Raw genomic sequence first — 21494 nt, 5'->3', positions numbered from 1 at the left:
GCTGCTGAGGCTGTTGCTGGGAAGGTCTGTAGGAACGAAAGGATCTTCCGAACCCCCTGAAGCGTTTACCAGTAGTTCCTCTGGACTGAAGACCCAAGGACTTTGCAGTGGCCCTACTGTCCTTAAAACGTTCCAAGGCAGCATCAGCCTTCTTGCCAAACAATCCTGAGCCATCAAAAGGTAAGTCCAACAACGCAGACTGGACGTCCGCAGAGAACTCTGAAGACTTAAGCCAGGCGGCCCTCCTGGAGGCCACAGACGATCCCATGACCCTTGCCACCGAATCAGCAGTGTCCAGGCCACTCTGAATCACCTGTCTCGCAGCCGCCTGAGTGTCCGAAATCACCTCCTGAAAATCCTTCCGATCATCTTCAGGGATTTTCGGAACAAGCTGCTTGACAGAATCCATCAAGGCATGGATATATCTACCCATCAGGCACGTTGCATTGGTTGATTTTAATGCCATACTGGCTGATGAGAAGACCTTCCTGGCACCCTGATCTTGCTTCCTGGATTCCTTGTCCCCAGGAACCTGTGGGAAAGCTCCAGCAGACTTCTTAGCGCAAGCAGCCTGCACCACCAAACTCTCAGGCAAGGGATGAATAGATAAAAATGCTGGGTCCTCAGGTGCCACTCTGTACCTCCTTGCAACTGATCTCGAAACTGCAGGAGCCGACAAAGGCTTCTTCCATACCTCATAGATGGGCTCAGTCAAGGCCTCGTTGAAGGGCAACACAGGCTCAACCACTGACGAGGGAGAATGAAGAACCTCAGTCAAGATGTTAGGCTTATAGTCAGCAGTAGGAAGAGTAATGTTCAAAAGGCTTGCTGCTTTTTTAATAAGTGTGATAAGGCACCACATCCTTTGATGGCACATTAGAAACTGAAGCCAACTCAAGCCCACTGGCCTCACACAAATCCACAAAAGGATCCTCAGAATCCCGTAACACTCCTTCAGTATCCGAATACTGATACCTATCTTCTTCCAGGAGTCTGAGCCCTTCTCCGAGACCTTTCCTTCACAATCGAAGCCAACGGGTTCGGAATCTACTCCGACGGCGCAGGAGCCGGCGTCAAACCCGACGTCGGACGAGGCTTCTCAGCTCGAGGTCGGACAGAATCTTGCCTCGGAGTCGTGGGCATCGGCGTCGACGTGACCGGCGTCGAGCGCTTCGGCGTCGACGACACCAGAGGTGCCGGTAAATGCCAATGCGGTGGTATAGCCGGCATAAAAGGCATGAAGGGCGCAGCAGGGGCATAAGCTTGGGGAACACCCAAGTTGAAAGCCATAGGACCCGTGGGACCAACAGGTGCACCAGACGGGAACATTGCCCTAGAATAGACACCAAACATGGCGTTCAGGAACTGAGATGGATCCTGACCTGGAGCTGGAAACTCAGGATAAGAATCTCTGGGACGTTCCTGAGGAGGCAGAGTCGAGACGACGTCTACCTCTTCCACGAGTCCTGGAACCGGGGTCGACGAACCCGCAGGCACCGGAACTACGACTTCACCAGCCCCCTGCTCCTCACCTTCATCCTCCTGACCAGAAGGATTGGATTGAACTGGAGAATGGACCTGCTCCTGTGATTCGGGCGAACCTGGTTGTGAAGCCTCACCCACAGAGACATGCTCCGACTCCGAAACCACCAACTCCTTACTCAGGAGCTTAACCTGGGACTTCGGTCTCGAACCAGAGTCTTTTCCGGAGCGATGACGTGACTCGTGGCTCCTCTTGTGCTTCTTCCTCGAAGACTTCTACGCGTGAGCTGAAGACGACTCAGAGCGTGACCTCGATCGAGACCGAGACCTCGACCGACGAGCTCGAGACTTCGAAGATTTATTTTCCTTCTTACTCTTAAGCTTAGCCACAAGGAGTTTCGCCTCTCTCTCTCTCAGCGCCTTCGAAGTCATCTTCTTGCAGCAAGCACAGTCCTCGACATCATGGTCGGAGCTTAAGCACCAGACACAGCAGTCATGTGGATCGGTGATGGACATAGTCTTGCCACATTCGCCGCAAGCCTTGAAACCAGTCTTCTTCGACGACATCTCGAAGAATATGATGTTATACAGAATAACAGGAAAATAGTAACAAAGTTACTGAAAAGCTACAGCACGATCCCTGAAAACCGTTAGCGTCGACGACGCGGAAAAAAGGGAACTGATGTCATCACGCCGGCGTGGGCCTATTGTAGGCGTCGGTGACGTCAGCGGAGTCGCGAGCGGAGCCGTGACTCTGACGTCCGCGTCCACGTCGGCGCGAAGTTACACAAAGAATTTCCGAATGTTGCTGACGCAAGGGGGATATTCACAAGGTGAGGAATCCACACGGCAGATGTATCTATCAGAAAGGTCTCCACTGAAGACCAGAGAACTGCGATCTTCACCTTTCCCAGATGACCCCTCTCCCCCAATAACACAGCAATGAAGTGTCTGGGACCACCAAAATCTCTGGGTGAGATTTAGACAGGATCTGCTGCTGGTCTAATTGTAGTCAAGAAGCCACCATTTCAGATCTTTTTCAGGCTCCTCAGAAACCTGAAATGTAATCCGACAGATTCCCTTGGTGCTGGGCCCACTAAGAATTCAGGTCCTACTTCAGATACCCTACATGCCACCTGGCATGGTCGATGGGCAGTATGAAGGGGGCCAATAGACCAAGAAGCCATAGAACCATTGTCACAGAGGGTCAGGACTGAGGCTGAAACCTCATCATAGATTGAATGTCCTGGACTCTGATCTGGATTCAAGACCCAGTAATGTACAATAACAAAGATGACTCCGATGAAAGGGAGTATCTCTGAAGAAGTCAGGCGTGACTTTGTCTGTAGTGAGCCAGTCTTCAACAGCCAGACTTGGACCACTTCCAGACAACAGCAAACCTCCTGACATCATCTAGGTTCACTATCAACATGCCAATCATTGAGGTAGGGGAAGACTGGTACACCCAACCTCCACTAGTATGCTGCAACCACCAACATCACCTTCATGAACGCCTAAGAGGCAGAGGTGAGGCTGAACGGGAGCAAGCAAACTGAAAATAGTCAAACCCTACATTGTACCACAAGTAGCACATTTAGCCCTGCAAGACTGGAACATAGAAATAGGCCTCTTGCAGGTCCAGCGCTACCATCCTGTCTCTAGGTTCTACACAGATAGTACCTGGGCCAGCCTGGGCTTCTTGAATTGGTCTTTCAGCAGGAAGAAATAGAGAAGTCAAAACTCTAAAATAAATAGAACAAAGGTATCCACCCTTTCTTGGCACATGGAAATAACAGGTAGTAACATTCCAGTTCCAACTTCCAAGCCCAGAATTCCTCTTAAGACTCCTTTTGCCAAAAGAGCCTCAACTTTCTTCAGCAAAATAGACATGTACCCCCCCGCCCCACACCCGCTCGTCCCAAGAGCATTGGTGAGGTTATCATGAACACCACAATAAATTACACAATGTCGGATTCATTGTTTTTTGTAGGCCCCAGAGATTCAACGATTTGTCCAAAATCACATTAAGTGGAGTCAACGCTGGGACTCGAAGCTAGGGCCTCGTGTACAAAGGCTGGTCACAAACCCTCAGATACAGGTAAATCTAAGGGTCTGGGACCCCTAAAAACACTTTAAATGTACTGAACACACAACGATTCGAAAAGGTTTTCTGCATCATTAAATGGGTTTAGGAAACATTAAAGAATCATTATTTGGAATGGACGTTGTAAAGTGGTTCCTTCTAGAATATAGATACCTTAAGGTATGTATTCATGTTTTGCAATCAAAATCCAGATGAAAAACATTAATATCTTACCAACTACTTAGAACGGATGTTAATCCATTCACAAACACGAATGGGCCCCCATAGGACCCTTTCATCTTTGAATGGTGAACATTGTTAGGAATAGGCTGTGGTCCCGAGGATCACTGACTTCTCAAAGAAAAAAACGTTGCTTAAACTTAATTCAGGCCGCATTACATTTAAAAAAAAAATTTAATAGCAATCTCGGACATGGTGGTCTGCTGACCCCCAGCCTAGGACAATAGTGGGTCGCAATTTGTGACCACACATTATATATGAGGTAGGTACAATTCTGACACTAGGATTCTGTATTTTGTGAACTGACCTATAAATACATTGGTCGGTTTGCAAAATAAGAACGCATTAGTGAAAAATTAAAAATAAAATCTGTGCATACATTGCGACCCCTTTTATCTAATCTGCTATTCATACCGGAGGCCCTTTGTTACCCAGTTCTAAAGTTGGTAGCTGTGGCAATTAGGCCACACCTCCACCCATGTGGATAAGTTCTGCCAAGATAACACTTCCCATGTGGGCACTTGTTTTAAATAAAAATAAAAATAAACTTTTATATTTAGGATACTTTTAATACACATTTTGGGTTATTTTAATGTACATGACACACAAACAGATAAAAAGGGCCTGGCCGCACCTAGTAGTAAAGCCACAACCAGTCTTACAATGAAAACTCATTTTTTTTAAAACAAATAATCGGTCCTTAGAAGAAGAAAAAAAAAAGGCCCACAAAAGTGCAGGCATGGACATTAAAGAACAAATATATCAGAAAAGGATAAAAGGCACATACAAAAGAAATGTAAAAAAATGTAAAGCTTCATTTCTCCTTCTGTTGATTGGCGTTCTTAGCCAGGTCTCCTAGAGCGTTATTCTCTCTGAAGATATATGCATTAACGTCCCCCTCCAACTCCGCCAGCTCCCCAAGAGATGAAAGACACGGGTCATGGTCGTGCAACATTTCTGGAAGTCTGAATGATTTGCGCTCGATGCGTAATGAGCGCCGCACTGGAGTTAAAAACTTGAAGTCTTTAAAAGTGGAATCTCCTAGATGACTGTGCATGTTGTTGGAAAGGCTGCAAACAGAAAAAAATAATGAAAAGGCTAAGACCACATACATTTTTACTATTTAGAATAGGCACAGTTCAAACAGCTTAAAATTAAGTTCTGCTCACAATACCAGCCCTAAGAGCTCAAAGGGCAGTCATACCTTTAAACCCACACGCTTGTTAAGAATGCAAAAGTTGCTTACCTGTAGTTATATAGAGCAGGCAGCTTTGAGAGAAATAAATGGCACGTTACATTACCTAGCATCAAGGATTAGTAGAGGGGGAAATGAGGTCTACAACTTCTACAGGTAGGTCAAAGGAGATAAAATTACCCCATTCAACCCCAAACATGAAGGTGGATCTTCGGATGGAGAACCCCCAGCCCTCCCGCTGCAAGAGGATGTCCGTCCTGAATGGAAGAAGACACAAATGGAGCGGATCTGAGAACCAAACCCTCCATGACCAGTCCCACTGTGGCATCACAAAAGGAATAGGAGGAAAAAGTTAAGTAATGCCTTTGAGGAATCTATTTACAACAGGGGACTTAAAAAGAGGGTTGATCAGGGAGCCAGAGAAAGGTCGAAATAGCAGAAAGGTAGCCCTGGATAAAGCAGAGCCCTGCTGGGCCAAAGAAAGAAGGAACAAAAGGACTTCTGAAAGAGGGACAGAAAGGGAGGGGATGCACAGCCTTTGCTGTGCACCATGCCACAAATTTGTTTCACCCGCAGGCGTATACCAACTTAGTGGAGGGCCGCCTCGCCGCAAGAATGACATTACAAACTTCAGGAGGCAAGTCAAAAAGGAATCAACTGCCGCCGCTCAATCTCCACGCAAGGAGGTGGAGACTGGACAGATTTGGGTGGAAGACAGTCCCCTGCTGCTGCGACAGATCCTCCTGAAGAGGCAGTCGAATCGGGGTATCGATGGTCATACGGAGTAGCTCGGGATACCATTCTCTGAGCCCAGTCAGGAGCCACAAGAAAGACTTGGGGCCCAGTCGCGCTTTATCTTCTTCAGCACTCTGGGCAGAAGTGGTATAGGTGGAAAGGCGTACAACAGACTGCAACTCCACTTGCGGCGAAAAGCGTCGCCGAGCGAGTGCCGCCTTGGAAATTCCAACACGCAGAACTACTCACATTGCGCGCTCTCTTCGGTGTTCCAGCCATGTCTGGAGGCGCAGAGCATCCTGACATAGGGTCCACAACCCCACACTGTTTGTTGCAGTGGCACATGGCAGTGGTGTGGTCTGTGAACACCTGCCCTACCCTCCTCTTGGCAGAGGGAAGGAATACCTTCAGTGCAAGTCGGATCGCCTGAAGCTTCAGAAGGTTGATATGGAGCCAGGACTCCGCCGGTAGACCAGAGGCCTCTGATCTCTGCCTTTCCCATATGACTTTCCCCTCCCAGAAGGGACGCATCAGTCACCACTGTGTGTTCCGGTTGGGGAAGGGAGAGGGATCTGCCATTGACCCACTGCCGGTTTGTGAGCCACCACTGCAACTGTCTTGCAGTTCCCTCCGAGATCTGGACAGACTCGGACAGGTTCCCCGGATGCTGCACCCGCTGAAACTTCATGTCCCACTGCAGAGCCCGAATATATGCCATCTGACATGATCGTCCAGCAGGAGGCCAAGCAGCCTCCGGATCAGCCTGACAGAAACCCAGGATAAAAGCCGAAAGATCGGAATTAGAGCCGGAATATCCAGACTCTCTGTTCAGGAGGATAGACCCGAAAAAGCGTCTTCTCCAGAACCGCTCCGATAAAGAGGAGCTTCTGAGAGGGAATCGGGTGCAACTTCGGCACATTGATGGAGGACCCCAGCAAATGCAGGAGGGCGGACGTAGTCTGGAGGTGGGAGACGACTGGCTGTTGAAGGTGGGATCGCCTCAGATAGTCGTCAAGATAGGGGAAGACTGGAATCCCTGATCTGCGCAGATGAGCGGTGACCACCACCACTTTCATAAACACCTGAGGGGCGCTGGTCAGTCCAAAGGGGAGCACAGTAAACTTAAAGTGCTCGTGGCCTACCGTAAACCGTAGCCAACGCCAGTGGGCCGGCAGGACGGGAATATGGAAATATGCGTCCTGCAGATCCAACGCTACCATCCAGTCTCCAGGGTCGAGGGCAGACAAGACCTAAGCCAGTTAAAATCTGGAGCTTCTCCTTACGGAGGAAGAGATTGACTTTCCGAAGGTCTAAGATAGGACGCAGGCCCTTGTCCTTCTTGGGCACCAGAAAGTAGTGGGAATCACCACCACCACGACCTACTTCTGGCGCTGGAACATTCTCAATGGCTCCCTTGGCCAAGAGGGCTGCAACTTCCTGTTGAAGTGCCAAGGGATCCCAGACATGTGGTGGTACTGGGGTGGGATGGCTGGAGGGGTAGTCTCGAAGGGGAGGGAGTAGGCCCTGCAGACTATTTGTAAAACCCACCTGTCCGCAGTGATAAGCCAGTCGGGGAGGTGATAGCAAATCCTTCCACCCACTGACGTTTGATGGGCCTGAAAAACCAGACTAGGAAGTTGAGGCAGTGGTGGCCGGGGTGGAGGTGGACTGTCCCGCCCGCTGGCCCCCTGACCCACCTCAGCGGGTCCCACGTCCGCAGTCGCGCTGGGACTGTTGCTCCGCAGGCCTGTGGCTCTTAAGTGTACTTGTCAGGGCACCTCTTCCGTGGCCACAAAAGGAGCGAAAGGCATAAGGCACTGGAGGGCGAGTGGCCGAAAGGCCCAAGGACTTGGCCGTAGCCCATGAGGCCCTAAAACACTCCAACGCAATATCCGCCTTGTTGTCAAAAAGGTGAACGCCATCAAAGGGCAAGTCCATGAGAGTGTTCTGGACATCCCCAAAGAAACCAGTAGTCCTCAGCCAGGCGTGGCGACGAAGCGTCACAGTCGTGGAAATCGCTCTGCCCAGTGAGTCGGCGGTGTCAAGGCCACATCGAACTGTGAATGTGGCTACATCTCTCCCTTCAGCAATAGCCTGAGAGAGCACTGTCCGGGCCTCCTCCGGACCCTGAGGCAGAACTTGCGCCACCGTATCACACACACAGAGTGGGAATAATGGCCCACGAGGCATGCGGTGTACACAGACCCCAGCCCTGAACTGGCAGAAGAAAAAATCGAATTCCCGAACTGTTCCAGTCTCTTGGATTCCCTATCCAGGGGTGCGGTAGGGAAGGCGCTTTGGGACGTGGAGGCTTGGACAACCAGGAGCCCCTGTATTGGGTCTGGACCAGGTGCCCAAAAGAACGTCAGAAAGTGCATCATTAAAAGGCATCAGTGGTTCCACAGAGGTAGCCGCCGGCTGAAGCACTTCGGTCAGGAGGTTAGTGCTGACAGTCACTGTAGGCAGTTGGAGGTGTAAAGCCTCGGCCTCCCTACACAACACCACTGCGTAGCCATGGTAGGAGGAGTTAGCATGCCAAGGTCAGGAGAGGTGTCAAGACCGCTGGCATCCCCCAATTCCTCAACCCAGTCCGGGTCAAACTCTCACTATGCTGTGAGAGGGTCACGAGACCCCTCCCAGTCCTCCCCTTCCTCAGAAGGCTGCTGGACAGGCCAAAAATACGGAGGCTGGACACCGGGGTAAAAAGACCCAATCGGCATCGAGCGGACCGGTTTCCACATCATCTTGTGATGATTCGTCTTACCGGACCCAGAGTGCAAAGACTTTGATCCCGACGAACGATGGGGATGGCTCCGTGACCGGTCCTTCGACCTCCCACGGGACCTTGAGCGGCATGGGGCAGACTGCCGGACTTCAAGCAACTTACGGGACCGCTCCCGCAAAGTGTTCGCCGCCATGGCCCAGCAGTCGGAGCAGGACCTGAGGTTGTGTTCGCACACCAGGCGGTAGAGACACAAGCGGTGCGGGTCCGTCACCGACATCATTCAATGACAGTCCCCGCAGGACTTGAAACCAGGCATCTCTACGGCACCAGGAGTCGATCGACTCGAAAAGAAGAGAAAATGGCCTTGAAAAACTTGATCAATAAGTGACTAGGGGTACCGCTCTCTCTGGATCTGCACTTGCAGGTACGGAAAAAGAAAGAACTAACATCAGCGGGCGAGGGTGGCGTCTAAGTAGCTGTCTTGGAACAGGATAATATGAGAATAGTGTTTCTGGTGGTTTTTGACCCCAACCGGAAGGTAGGCCATTTAACTCCTTAATAGGGGGTCATCAGGACAGGGTGAAGAACAACCTAAAAAAAGACACCAGTCAAATTGGCGGTAGGCCTCATACAGGGCCAGCTGGCTCCTGGGGGCAGATAATTTGCTTTTAGCTAAAAAGTCCACAAGAATCGAATAGCTGGCTCTTTATCACAAGCACTCGCTTCAATCATTTTCTTACTCACTTTTGAGCAACTTTATCATAACGTTTGTAAAAGTAAAAAAATATATTTATCACATTTATGATAAAATCCAATAGTAGCTCACTTGGAGTGTCTGCTTTCTATATTTTGGGTACTATCAAAGTTACAATAATCCCATTGGGATCAATTGTTTTTGTACTATTACATACCCAGGTCCTGAGGGTCTTTCTGGGTTTCCCCCATTGTTTAGTAATGGTAGTTGTCAAAGAGTGGCAGATTTACTGAAATAGGTTTCTAAGTGTTTCTTGATCAGCTCTTGTACTGGTGTTTAAACAGCAGTGTCTTATAATAATATGTATTGACTATATTGACTTCCAGGTGGCCACTTTGAAAACTTCCAGAATAGGATCAGGTCTGAGCCAGGGTACCTTAGCATGTCTGTGGTTGCTGTTTTACCTTTTGTTGAGAGAGTCCTAAGTTAACCTGTGAGAGGTTTGTTAGAAATTTGGTAGCATAAAGAAATGTAACACTACATGTCATGATGGCTTGTTTTGAAGTTGGTAAACCTTATTGTAATGTATCAATTTACAAAGAGTAGAAGTGGGTTTCTGACATGATTTGTCTAAAAAATAAAACAGCGAACCATTTTTATATCTAGTGAATGGAGATATGTTTGCTGCCATAGAAGGGATAAGAAACAATGTAGGCAGTTATAGGATTGATTAATGTAAAAGTCAGCTACTACTTTTGGTACAAAATAAAAAGGAGGGATGAGTATGCAATACTACTCTATCATGATGAAAAACAGTAAAGGATTATATTGCTGAGAGCGCTTGCAAAATCACAAAGTATGTATCAAGAGCCAATTACCATTAAAAAGCAGTCTTCCAGGATGCTGTTGTAAGGTTGCTTGATGAATTAATTTGTAATGTGGACCCAATAGTTTTGAAAGCACTAGGTCTAGTTCCCTTGGTGCGAAAAAAAAAAAGCTTTGAGGGAAAATCTTATGTCTTTTGAGAAAATCTTTTATTACAGGAATTTTGATTTCCTCTATTTATTAATGGCTACTAGGTGAACCTTTATCGATGAAAATTATACTTTGATTTTGGCTAAGTGAAGCAAAGACTGGAGGACATTTCTTCACCAGGAATAGGATTAAGCCCATTGCTTTGATACCAGATACAAAATCGCTTTCATTGAAGGGCATAATGATCTTGTGGAATGGCGCGTTGATTTCTTCATATATTCAGTGACCATAGTGTGTGATTTCAGGAGCTCTGCTGCCAAATTCAAAGACTGGAGGGTTGCATGTCAAATCTGGCCGTGAAGTCTGGATAGTAGGCCCGAGTGGAAGACGTTTGTGGAGTCTCATGGACAGTGGAAGGTCTGTCTACCACCACCGTCTTGGCCAGACCAGTGCTATTAGAATCACTTTCAGGCTTGATTATCGCAATTTGTGAATCACTAGTGTTGAACTACAAATGTCACATCTTTTTCACCGGACGAGATGGTAGCGAGCATACCACACATACTGTGCATCAGAACTTGCCTTCTTCCTTTCACAGGAAGTACAGTTGGTAAAAATTACAGTCACTGATAGTAGCGATATGTTTAGTAAAACTGTTTTGAAAAAGTATTTACTGGATTTTTAAAAACTTTTTTGTTTAAGGTGTGGGAAACACTTTGTGTTCAGAGATGATACCTGAAGGAGTTGGAAAAAAAGAATTCACTCACAGGCAACTGCCTGTACAAGGAATTGTGGGCAGAGATTCCTTCAAGCTTCTTAAAGAGACTGGCTTTCTTTCTCCTCAATGTAGCCCTATCTAATGCATTTTCTCTTCATGCTTTTCATGTTGAAAGGTGGCTTCTTTCCATGGCAGATGTAAACTTAAGTTAATCGTGTTCATCAATATTTACTAGCATGCAGATAAAAATGGTATTTCTGACAGTCTAACATTACATTCTATAGGAAATTAACTTTGATTTATAACTTTCTGCATGTTAATTTCATGAAGGACAATGTATTTAAAGATGTGCTGGGGTCCACACAAGCTGCAGTGAATTTTGCATTTATGAAGATCCGGCAATGCAGAACTTACATTTCACATTTGTAAGCACAGGGAGATGGTGATTTTTTCAGAATAACAATGTGGAGCCAAGTGCGAACTAAGTCCTGGAATCAAACCTGGGTCCCCAGGTTCCAGAGTTGGCAGCTCTAGCCGCTGGCCACATTTCACCCCCCTCTTTAAAAAAAGTCTGATCAGCAATTCACTCTAGTCCTTTTTCATTTGTATACCCTGGTAATGGAACTGATTCACCATGACTAAACAATTTGAAAAATGACAAGATAGTAAACCATGTTAAGGTGCCCACAGTTAAAAATAGAAGAACATGGCCGAAGATGAGTGGTGTAGTTGGAGGAGTTCAGGAATACTGCCAATGTGTAAGATAAGAATTCTGCCTCAACAAGCAAAATGAGAACTGTGCAAACTACTTTTAATCAAAATATCAAGATCTCTTGATGGAGATATCCGTTAAAAAATGGGGGAGGAAAATAAAATTCCCACTAAATTACCCAAAAAAATGCACTTACCTTTTCAATGACGGAGTCGTCCTCACATTGAACCGGATTACTGATGAACCTTCTGCTTCATTGTCTGGAGACATGAATTGTGAACATGTGATAAATTCTCCAACTTTGTCATCGTCTGCCTTTTGGTATGCTCGTCTCAAGTTTAACTTCTTTTTTGAAGACATATTTTCGGTCTTTGGCTTTTCAAAAGTATCATTTACTTCTGAATTGGTTTCATGGTCAACAAGCCCTTCATTCTGGACCAAATGCTTCAAATCTTCCAGTTCTCCGTTATTATTCTGTTCCTCTTTGCCGATCTCTACTGCAGACATGATAATCGGAAACATATTTAGACCTAGTAATGATAAATGTTCAAAAACCCACAGTTTCCTTACTCCTGTCTTCCAAACTAGACCACTTTCTGTAGCAAGAAACTACCCTTTACAAAAAATAAAATCTTTACATGAGATAAATTTATATTCTCCATAAATGCAGTGCACTCAACTGCAGCCATTGATCTCCAAACCATGCATCACAGAAGGTATATTTTATATGCCTGTACTCTAGTCAGAAACTTGTATAAGATCAAAATTATACCTGAAGATAAACTGCGATCATAAAGCGATCGCACTGTCACCAATAACCCGCCACCCTCTTAAATAATAGCTCCCTATTCCAACAACATTTTGTGTTTTCAGACATTGTTAAAGGTAGGCAGGCAGCTAGTTGTAGGCAAAAAGCGAATGCCTAGAGGAATGTTGTTCTTCTGTCACGGGTGTGTAGGTTTAGAGGTGCAAGACAGAAGCAGCTGGCTGAGGCCCTGGCTCGGATTCCGAGCTTGCCCGGATTCGGTGCAGAAGTATCCTCTACCAGGATAAGCCTGCTTCGACATGTCCCACCGTTATGAATGAGTCTACAACAGCAATCTGCTTTTTTCACTGGGTCCCTTATGAAGATGCTTAAAATAAATGTATATTCAAAAAGAACACTCACAAGGAACCAGGGTATCAATTACGCAACATGGAACACCGGTTCCTAAGGACTATATGCATAATATTTCATAATGATAAAACTCAATGGCATATACTCATGGGAACGGGAACGTAGAGAGAGGGAGGCGATGCACTCTTCTTTCCCGGGCTAGACAAGTGGCAGGATCCTTACGTGAGCAGTGATGGCCTTGGTGTGTACGATTTTGATTCTCACTCGGACAATCCGTTCCCATGAGTGTATGCCATTGAGATTTATAATTATCAAATAATATGCATATACTCCACAGGAACAGTTGTTCCTTGTTAAATTTATGGCATCACGTAAATGTCATCATCAGGTGGGCAGTCATATTGAGTTTCTGCAAATAACAGAATGGTTAAGCTTTGTCAATCATGAAATGTTGGTATAGAAGGTTAGAAAAGCATGGTTACCAAATATGGCAACTGGTGAGTAATTGTAAATGGTTATACTTACATTAGAAACGTGACCGGTCTTACCAGAGTAAATCAAGACTGTTCAACTTGTCCAAAAGCACTGGAGAGGTGATGGGAATTGGGAGAGATAACAGCGGCCTTTAGAGCAACTGGGGCTGCAGCTTGGATGAGATTTGAGGCCATGATGAAAGATAAGGGGGGGGGCACTGGACACAGTCATATGGCATAGTTTAACATAAGCAAACTGTGTTGCCTTCCATACATACATGGGGGATGGGTTCTGTGTGGTCTCACAGATTAATGGTCCAATTCCTTAATGGACTATTCACAGCACATCTATACATACATAGGGGATGGGGGGTGGTTTTGTGTGGTCTCACAGATTAATGGTCCAATTCCTTAATGGACTATTAAGAGCACATCCTCCAGTCCAGTCACCACCACCTGAATGGCAACTTAACATTGTTCTATCACAAGGGATAAAAATTCAATTTTAGCCTAGCCATAAGGCTGAACTGAAGTTCCTTACTTGGGAAGTGGCGTTACTGCTGGCTCTTACTGTGTTAGAAGAGTGAGCGAACGCCAAGCATTCACTATTGAAGGAACCTCTTTTACAATTCAAGGATAGCATGGTAGTTCTTCAGACTAATCCAAAGTTCATACCGAAGGTTTCCACAGATTTTCATCTCAATCAACCAGTTATGGTAGAGACTTTAGAAATCCTCAAACACAAGTGGAAACAGCGTTTCATACTCTCGATGCAAAGAGGTGCTTAAGATGTTACTTACATCGCACTAAGCATATTCGTAGTACAGATCAAATTTGTGTGTCCTAAGGTAACAATAAGAAAGGGGGTCCAGTTTCCAAGCCCACCATAGCACTGTGAATTTTAACAGCCATTCAGTTCTGTCATTCTAAGGCGGACAGACCTTAGAGACAAAAGACTAAACTCTACTATAGCAGTTTCAATAAAGGAGGCTTAGACTGAGCTGCACATCGAAGGTAGTATATGCTGTGCTGCAACCTGAAGAGCATTGCAAAAAGAACAATTTATTGAAAGAATGCAGAACAATGTCAAACATTCACCCCAGTACAGAGATCTGGGCCAAAATCCATCGTTTTTTTGCTCACCATGCCATTCCGGTTTGAACCCAGCCATATGCAAATCAGTCTTGACCCTGTGCCTCATGGGAACAGTCCAGCCCAAACTGCCAGGCCCTCTCTGGACTGGAAACCAGCATCCTAGGACCAGTTTCGAGGTTTCACTCCTCTCTTAACTGTGGGTGAGTGTTTTGATTTGTTCTGCATTCCGTCCATCAGTTGTGTGTCTCTTGCAACCTGGAGGAGCAGGCACACTTTACCCAGCATTGTAGTCTGGATTCGGCACAGAGTGGTGATACAGCTTGAGTTAAGCAGTACTTGGGCATCTTTTCAAATAAGGTGAGCCTGCTACCATAAATGTATAACGTTGTACCCACTATCCACTGTCCATTATTTCTTATTTTAGTGCTTATGTATTGCACTGCTAATTATCATGATACAAGCATGTGAATCCATGAAAGATACCCCAGTACCTGAGAAATGTACGTTTCTTGCTATGCCAAGGATTCATCCTAAGTCACAACTCCACATAACATGAATGAGGTTTGTGGCTTCACGTTTTATCAATTTATATTTGTGATGCTATTGATTTGTAAAGATTACCAATCTGTAAGAATCAAACTGAGAATGGCAGAATTGGAGTTCACTACTACCTCAACTATTGCAGGTCTTGTCTTCTGAGCTTTTGTGCCATAGGCACCTTTTTTCGATACATTACCCTAATAGTCCGTGTAATGCGCATCAATGATCCCTTGGAAAAAACATAATTGGCCAGGTAATTTCCACAATGAACAGGAATGTTCCCCATCATTAGTCCAGGAAGTAATAGTCAAAGCACACATTTCAGACTGTCTAATCAAATCTCCTCAATGACCATTACGATTCAGACCAATAAGAGGCTCCAAACAGCCTTAATGAACATCATGGCAGAATGACTATCAGGGACCTTGCTTGGATTCTGCTCAGCTTGTGTGTGATCAAAGGCAGCATTCTCCTATCTCCACTGGAGTCCATATTTGAGAGGAGCTGTTCTCAAATGGTTCAAGTCTTTCCTGGTTTACTGCATTTTTCAAATAAACTGGTCCACTTGACCTCCGAAGGTATGCAGCGTAATTTATCAGTGTACTCACCTCCCTTTGTTCCAGTTCTCAACAGCTACAACGCTGATTACCATATGTATGTCGACAATACGCAAATACACATCCCAATCCAAAGGCGGTGGTACACCCCTTCAGAGCATGCACAATATTAACTATTGGCTCTGCTTAAAATGCAATGAATCGGAGGTCCTGCTCATTGGCCCTCCAGAACTGGACACTTAGATGGAGCATGTTGGGAACCACAAATTCAAGCCTCAATTCCCCTCACCATGTTGCAGCCCTCTCAGATACAGACTACTGAAATGGACTTTTTGGTGGTCTCCCAGCTAAAGCAATATGCAAACTTTGCTGGCCTACTCATTTCCAGTCTCAAAGGTTCGCATCTCATCACTCCACCCCTGCATTAACAAGCATTTACAATGCAATGGTCTCGGCATTATCAAAGGTAGAGCTATTGGCATTGCTCATGACTTTTTTTCCCAGGGCAATATACGGACTTATGGGGTTCTCTGCAGATAACGATCAGCCTAACAGGCAGTCTAAAATTAATTATTATTGGACAGGTCAACTGAATTGGAAAAACAAGCCAATGACTCACATCTTTTTCCAACATCGCGAAGTCCCTTAAACACATCATAATTGTACATGAAAACCAATTCACCCGAATGAACAAAGTATATATTCATTCAAACGATTTTATTGCAGATAATCAAGTTAACAAAACCACCCAAAAGCACTGTCCTTAGAATTTTTGCAAACAGCAGGCGCCCGTCATATTTCATTTGGCTAAGCTACGCTGATTGGTAGATGGACACTCACAACTGTTATACTCACACAGGGGGTGCCAAGCTGCCCATGTTGCCTTCATCTGTCCTTTAACCCTATAGACAGTGCCGGGGGGGGGTGCACATTCCTAATGAGAGCGTCATCAGCGCATGGACGCCACGCTGCGTGCCATGCCATCACTCAATGTGATCGCTTGAGGCAGCCAATCAGATGGTGCCACCCCCTCCTTTGGCAAAGCCCCTCTCCTCACTGAGTGTGCCATGAGGGTCCCTGGCAGTGCCTCCCGTGCTGTCAGCATCACCACAGAGGGAGCTAGCCTGGCTCAGGGGAGAGGCTGTTGCTATGGTGACAGTGGGCAGGGCGATGTCTGCCCATCTGCCTCTCATCCAAGCCCCCACACGGGCAAGTTACAGATACCTGTCCTGGTGCCCCATCCCCCACCTGCGCACAAAGGACGGGGAGGGTGAGAAGGGGTGGAGGACAACAACAACAACAAAGGAGTTTATAAAGCGCCTGGTGACGCCATCTCGGCGTGTCCCCGCGCTGTGGAAAGAAGTCAGGTGCAAGATGGAGTTACAGGGAGAACAGGTGAGTTTTCAAGCTTTTCCTGAAAGCAGTCTCCGAGTCCGCCAGTCTAATCTCCATAGGGAGAGCATTCCATTCTTTGGCGGCCATAACCCGAAAAGAGCGGCCACCCATTCTGGCCTTCCTGATACGAGGTACTGTGAGCAAGCCAGTTCCCCTGGAGCGAAGAGTTCTATTGGGCTCATAGGGAATGGCTAAGTCTTTCATGTAGGAAGGAGCTTTATGGGAGATGATCCTATAGCATATTAATAAAGCTTTAAAAAGAATTCTCTTTTTTATGGGTAGCCAGTGGAGGGTATCTAGAGATGGTTTGGAAGGGGCTCTCTTGGGAAGCCTAAGGACTAGACGTGCTGCTGTGTTCTGCAGGACTTGAAGTCTCCTGATGTTTTTTTGCGATGTTCCGAGCAGAAGCACATTCCCATAGTCTATTCTGGAAGTCACGAGCGCTTGGGTCATGGTGCGCCTTGCTTCAAGGGGGAGGAGATCCAGGGTGCGATTAAGGGTCTTTAAGACCCCGTAGCATTTACCGACCACCCTGTTCACGTGGCAGTCGTAGGAGAGTTTAGGGTCAACCCAAATCCCCAGATTTTTGGCTGCTTCACAGGGGGTGGGTAGCGGTCCCAGACAAGAAGGCCACCACTCCTTGGTCCAGCTAGAATCACTACCTCCCATAACAAGAACCTCTGTTTTCGAGCCATTCAGCTTCAGGCAGTGTTGGGTCATCCAGACCGCCAGAGCTTGCATGCAGGATTTAAAGTTGTCTGGAGAAACAGAGGGAGCTTGGGATAGGGAGATGAGAAGTTGGGTATCGTCGGCATATGAAACTAGTTCAATGCCGAACGATTGAACAACTTCCGCCAGAGGGGCCATATACAGATTGAAGAGGGTGGGGCTCAGGGCAGAGCCCTGAGGCACCCCCTGTTCCAAGGCAATGCTGTCAGAGAGATAAACACCTCTCTGAACCTGAAAGCAGCGGTTGGTGAGAAAAGCCTTTAGCCAACCCAAAGCTTCCTGGGTGACCCCGGCTTTGTTCAGACACTGTAGCAAGATGGAGTGTGCTACAGTGTCGAACGCCGCACTCAGGTCCAGCATTATAAGTGCCATGGTCTGTCCTGCATCTACCCCTGCCCGTAGGGTTTCTGTCGCTCTCAGTAGGGCGGTTTCGGTAGAGTAGCCTGCCCTGAAACCTGATTGGGAGCTGTGAAACGCGCCATGGGATTCTAAATGGGCCATAAGTTGGCTATTAGCTATTTTCTCAGCCACCTTCGCTAAGTAGGGTAACAGCGAGATGGGCCGGAGATTTTCCAGAGTGTCCTGACTGATGTTGGGTTTCTTCTTTATCGGCAGCACAATAGCTTTTTTCCATTCCATAGGGAGGGTAGCCGTAGAGAAAGAGAGTTGGAGGATGTGCCTGAAGTGATACTCGAGGACTTCTAAACTGGCTGTGAGTATCTTGGGGGGAGCAGGGTCCCGGGGCGAGCCAGACTTGATGCTCCTACAGATGCTGGTAAGAGCAGTAGTGTGAGGAACAGAGAAACTGGTCAGACATTTTTTTGTATGGATGAGCTCCAAATTTTCAGTAAAATCAGAACCTGAAGGCAGGTCGGTGGAGAAGTTAGAGTAGATGGTAGTAATTTTATTAGCAAAGTATTTGGCAATATCATTGCATTTCGCCACCGAATCATTAAGGGGATTGCTCTCGTTGGTGACTACTGAAATTTCCTTAAAAATTTTAAAAAGCTCCTTGGAGGAGTTTTCTGCTTCACCTATACGTGTTTTATAGTGTAGAGCTTTAGCGGAACGGATCAATTTATAGTATTTAGCTTGCTCTTTTTTATAATGGGCTTTGGCGTTGGGGCAGAAATTAACACGCCAATCTCGTTCCAGTTTTTTACAGGCGGTTTTAGCATCTTGAAGTTCAGCTGTAAACCATGGGGAAGGTTTCCTCAATTTCTTGTTGGTCACTGATCTACGGATGGGAGCAGTTTCATCCAGGACCGTGAGGATCGTATTTTTTAGACAAGTATAGGCGGTCTCACAGTCGGAGCCTTTAGGGGGTCCAGCCAGTTCAAGCTTGTCGGTGAACGTTTTGGGATTAAAATTTTTCCATTTGCGACAGCAATAGGTCTGCAGATTTTCATTTTTGACTGCCGTTTCAGTTGCTAATATATGTAAGGGGACCACAAAATGGTCAGACCAGGGAACTGGAATAGGAGGAAGCACTTTTACTCCGTTCCAGTTACTAAATACTGGATCAAGCAGGTGGCCCTGTCTATGGGTGGGACTTTGATGTTTCAGATCTAGCTGTAGAGACAGTAATTCTGCTAGTATGCTGGTGGCGTCTTTGTCCCCAGCATCATCAAAGTGTATATTCATGTCTCCTAGCACCAAAAGTCTAGATTTCCTTAAAGTAAGATGGGCTGTGGCCTCTATAAGGCTGCATGTAAAATCAAACAGTCTTCCCGGGGGTCTGTATAGAAGAATGCCCGATAGGGAATATTTAGGGCTCACCATAATGGTAAAGGATCCAGCTTCGCAGTGATCAATATTCACCGGCGATAAAGAGCATTCAAAGGGGGCTCTGACGGCAATGGCTATTCCGCCTCCCCTGCCATCCTGCCTATCGAGCCTGGCGAGGGAGTATCCTGGAGGCATCGCCTCGATGATGTCGGGATCGGAGTGCTCACCCAGCCAGGTTTCGGTCAGAAATAGGATCTCAAGAGCTTCATCCTCAAGGAGGTGAAAAATTTGGGTGTTATGTTTGCTTAGAGATCGACAGTTAAGTAGAGCAGCTTTTAAAACACTTTTATGGGGGGTGTCGGAGGAGCTGGTGCTAGGTGTAAACTGGCACACTGAACAATCATGTACTGATAGCGCCTCCATAGAGTGTAAACAAGATGGTACGTGATCAGGGCGTAGACTAAGTAGAGTATGTTTGTCATACCGTAATGGAGGAGGCTGTAATTGACCAGGGTTTCTGGCCCCGCGCCCCGTTCGGCCGCGGACGGGCGCAGACGGGCTTGACTTTGGCTCGACTTCGGCGCGCTTCCGGCGCGCCCGCTGCACGCGTCCGCTGCGCGGTCGCTGACCAATACACATTTATAGGCTGTAGGGGCAACTAGAGCGCTGACCATCCGCCCGAGCCCGGAAGTGCTAGGCTCCTCCTCACCCTCCGCAAACAAACGCCCAGAAATGGACGCGGCGGACCGGGGCGGGAGTCGGCAGATAGGTGAGTGCAATAACAATGCTACATAAAGTTTTACAAGTTTTTAAAAAGAGGCTAGTGCCTAAACATTAAAATACGCAGTAATCAGCGCTAAGCAGGGAGATCAGTCAAGTTGCCAGCGCGAGCGGAAAGAGCCTGCCACTGCCACCGGCAAGACTCCCTTCCACAGCGCGACTGAGCAACCAGGAAGTTTAAATACAATTGGTCTACAGCGCAACTAGAGCGCTGACCATCCGCCCGAGCCCGGAAGTGCTAGGCTCCTCCTCACCCTCCGCAAACAAACGCCCAGAAATGGACGCGGCGGACCGGGGCGGGAGTCGGCAGATAGGTGAATGCAATAACAATGCTACATAAAGTTTTACAAGTTTTTAAAAAGAGGCTAGTGCCTAAACATTAAAATACGCAGTAATCAGCGCTAAGCAGGGAGATCAGTCAAGTTGCCAGCGCGAGCGGAAAGAGCCTGCCACTGCCACCGGCAAGACTCCCTTCCACCCAGGAAGGGAAATGAAAAGACAGGGGCAAAGAGAATGGGAGGCGGAAGTCGATTGGAAATGAGGCGAGAGAGAAAGAAACCTGAAGCTTGTAATTAGGCAGAGGAAAGAAAGGCTCGAAGACCGAAAAATACAGAAAGGTTTAGACACTGAAAACAAGAGAAATAACGAGGATGGGGCAGGCCTGGCAGCGACAACAAGCAGGGGAGAAGGATGGACACGGAGTGCTTAGCAGTACTTAAAAATACACTCCATACGACATGCTCATGCTTTACTTATCAGAAATACAGGAAGCGGTGACGCAGCACGGAGCCTGCGTCCATGACAGCTGAAGACATCCATCGTATGGCTGTCGCCTGCTTTCCCCAAAATGACGGATCCCCCCCTCGCCTTCCCTCGGCAGCCGTCCCTTCCCCTCAGTCGCGGGCTGCATGACTGCAATATGTGCGCGCACTCGAAAACTAAGCCTAGCGTGGGGGCGGGACTTCAGTCTTGTGCGCGAAGCCCGCGCCCACAGAGTTCCTGGTCCGAGGAGCAGTGATGACGCGGGGCTCCCATGCCTGAGGGAGAGCCCCTCGGAGGCGACAGAACACCGGATTGGCGGTAAGTGGGCCTTGGGGGGCGCTCGTGTGTGTACGCGTGTGTCTCTGTGTGCGTGCGTGTATGTGCACTCGTGTGTGTGCGCGCATGCGTGCAGGGGGAGGTGTGCCTGTGTATGTTTGCGCTTCCCAGGAGACAGCCACGGCGAGCGCGGCGCGTGCCTGTTTCGAATCGCCTTGCGCGCGGCCAGGATTGTCTCCTGGGAAGCAGACACAGCCACAATAGGTTCTCGGTGCGCTTAGCCGAGACCTAAAAATCAGTCCGTTGGCTGTCCAAATACAGAAGGCTATTAAGTAAACTTCTCCCTATTACAAAGCCTTATGTGGCACAGACCAAGACTATCTCTACAAATCTGTTCAGGCAAATATTGAATAAATACACCTCAAAGGTAGGACTCCCAGTAGAGTCTCATTGCTTTAGTCAAGTCTGAACCCGTTTGAGTGG

The 21494-nt window shown here is 47.2% G+C and overlaps 1 protein-coding gene across 3 annotated transcripts in view; it reads right to left on the bottom strand.

Annotated features, from left to right (window-relative positions):
- Positions 1-4343: 4343 nt before the first annotated feature.
- Positions 4344-21494, bottom strand: part of CKAP2 (cytoskeleton associated protein 2) — a 223050-nt gene continuing 205899 nt past the window's right edge. For 2 of the 3 annotated variants that reach the window (XM_086935045.1, XM_086935043.1), the window contains exons 7-8: positions 11756-12056; positions 4344-4875 (exon numbers count right to left, since the gene is read on the bottom strand). In XM_086935045.1, coding sequence (XP_086791171.1) covers positions 4620-4875; positions 11756-12056 — 557 coding nt within the window. In that variant the 3' untranslated portion in view covers positions 4344-4619. The remainder of the gene's footprint in view (positions 4876-11755; positions 12057-21494) is intronic. The other variant, XM_086935044.1, reaches the window with a different exon arrangement.

The sequence above is a fragment of the Lissotriton vulgaris genome, chromosome 8 (genome assembly GCF_964263255.1).
Source record: "Lissotriton vulgaris chromosome 8, aLisVul1.2, whole genome shotgun sequence".
In the NCBI taxonomy this organism is placed as follows: Eukaryota; Metazoa; Chordata; class Amphibia; order Caudata; family Salamandridae; genus Lissotriton; species Lissotriton vulgaris.
The sequence above is the reverse complement of the archived record's forward strand: the minus strand, read 5'-3'. Positions and strand labels throughout refer to the sequence as shown.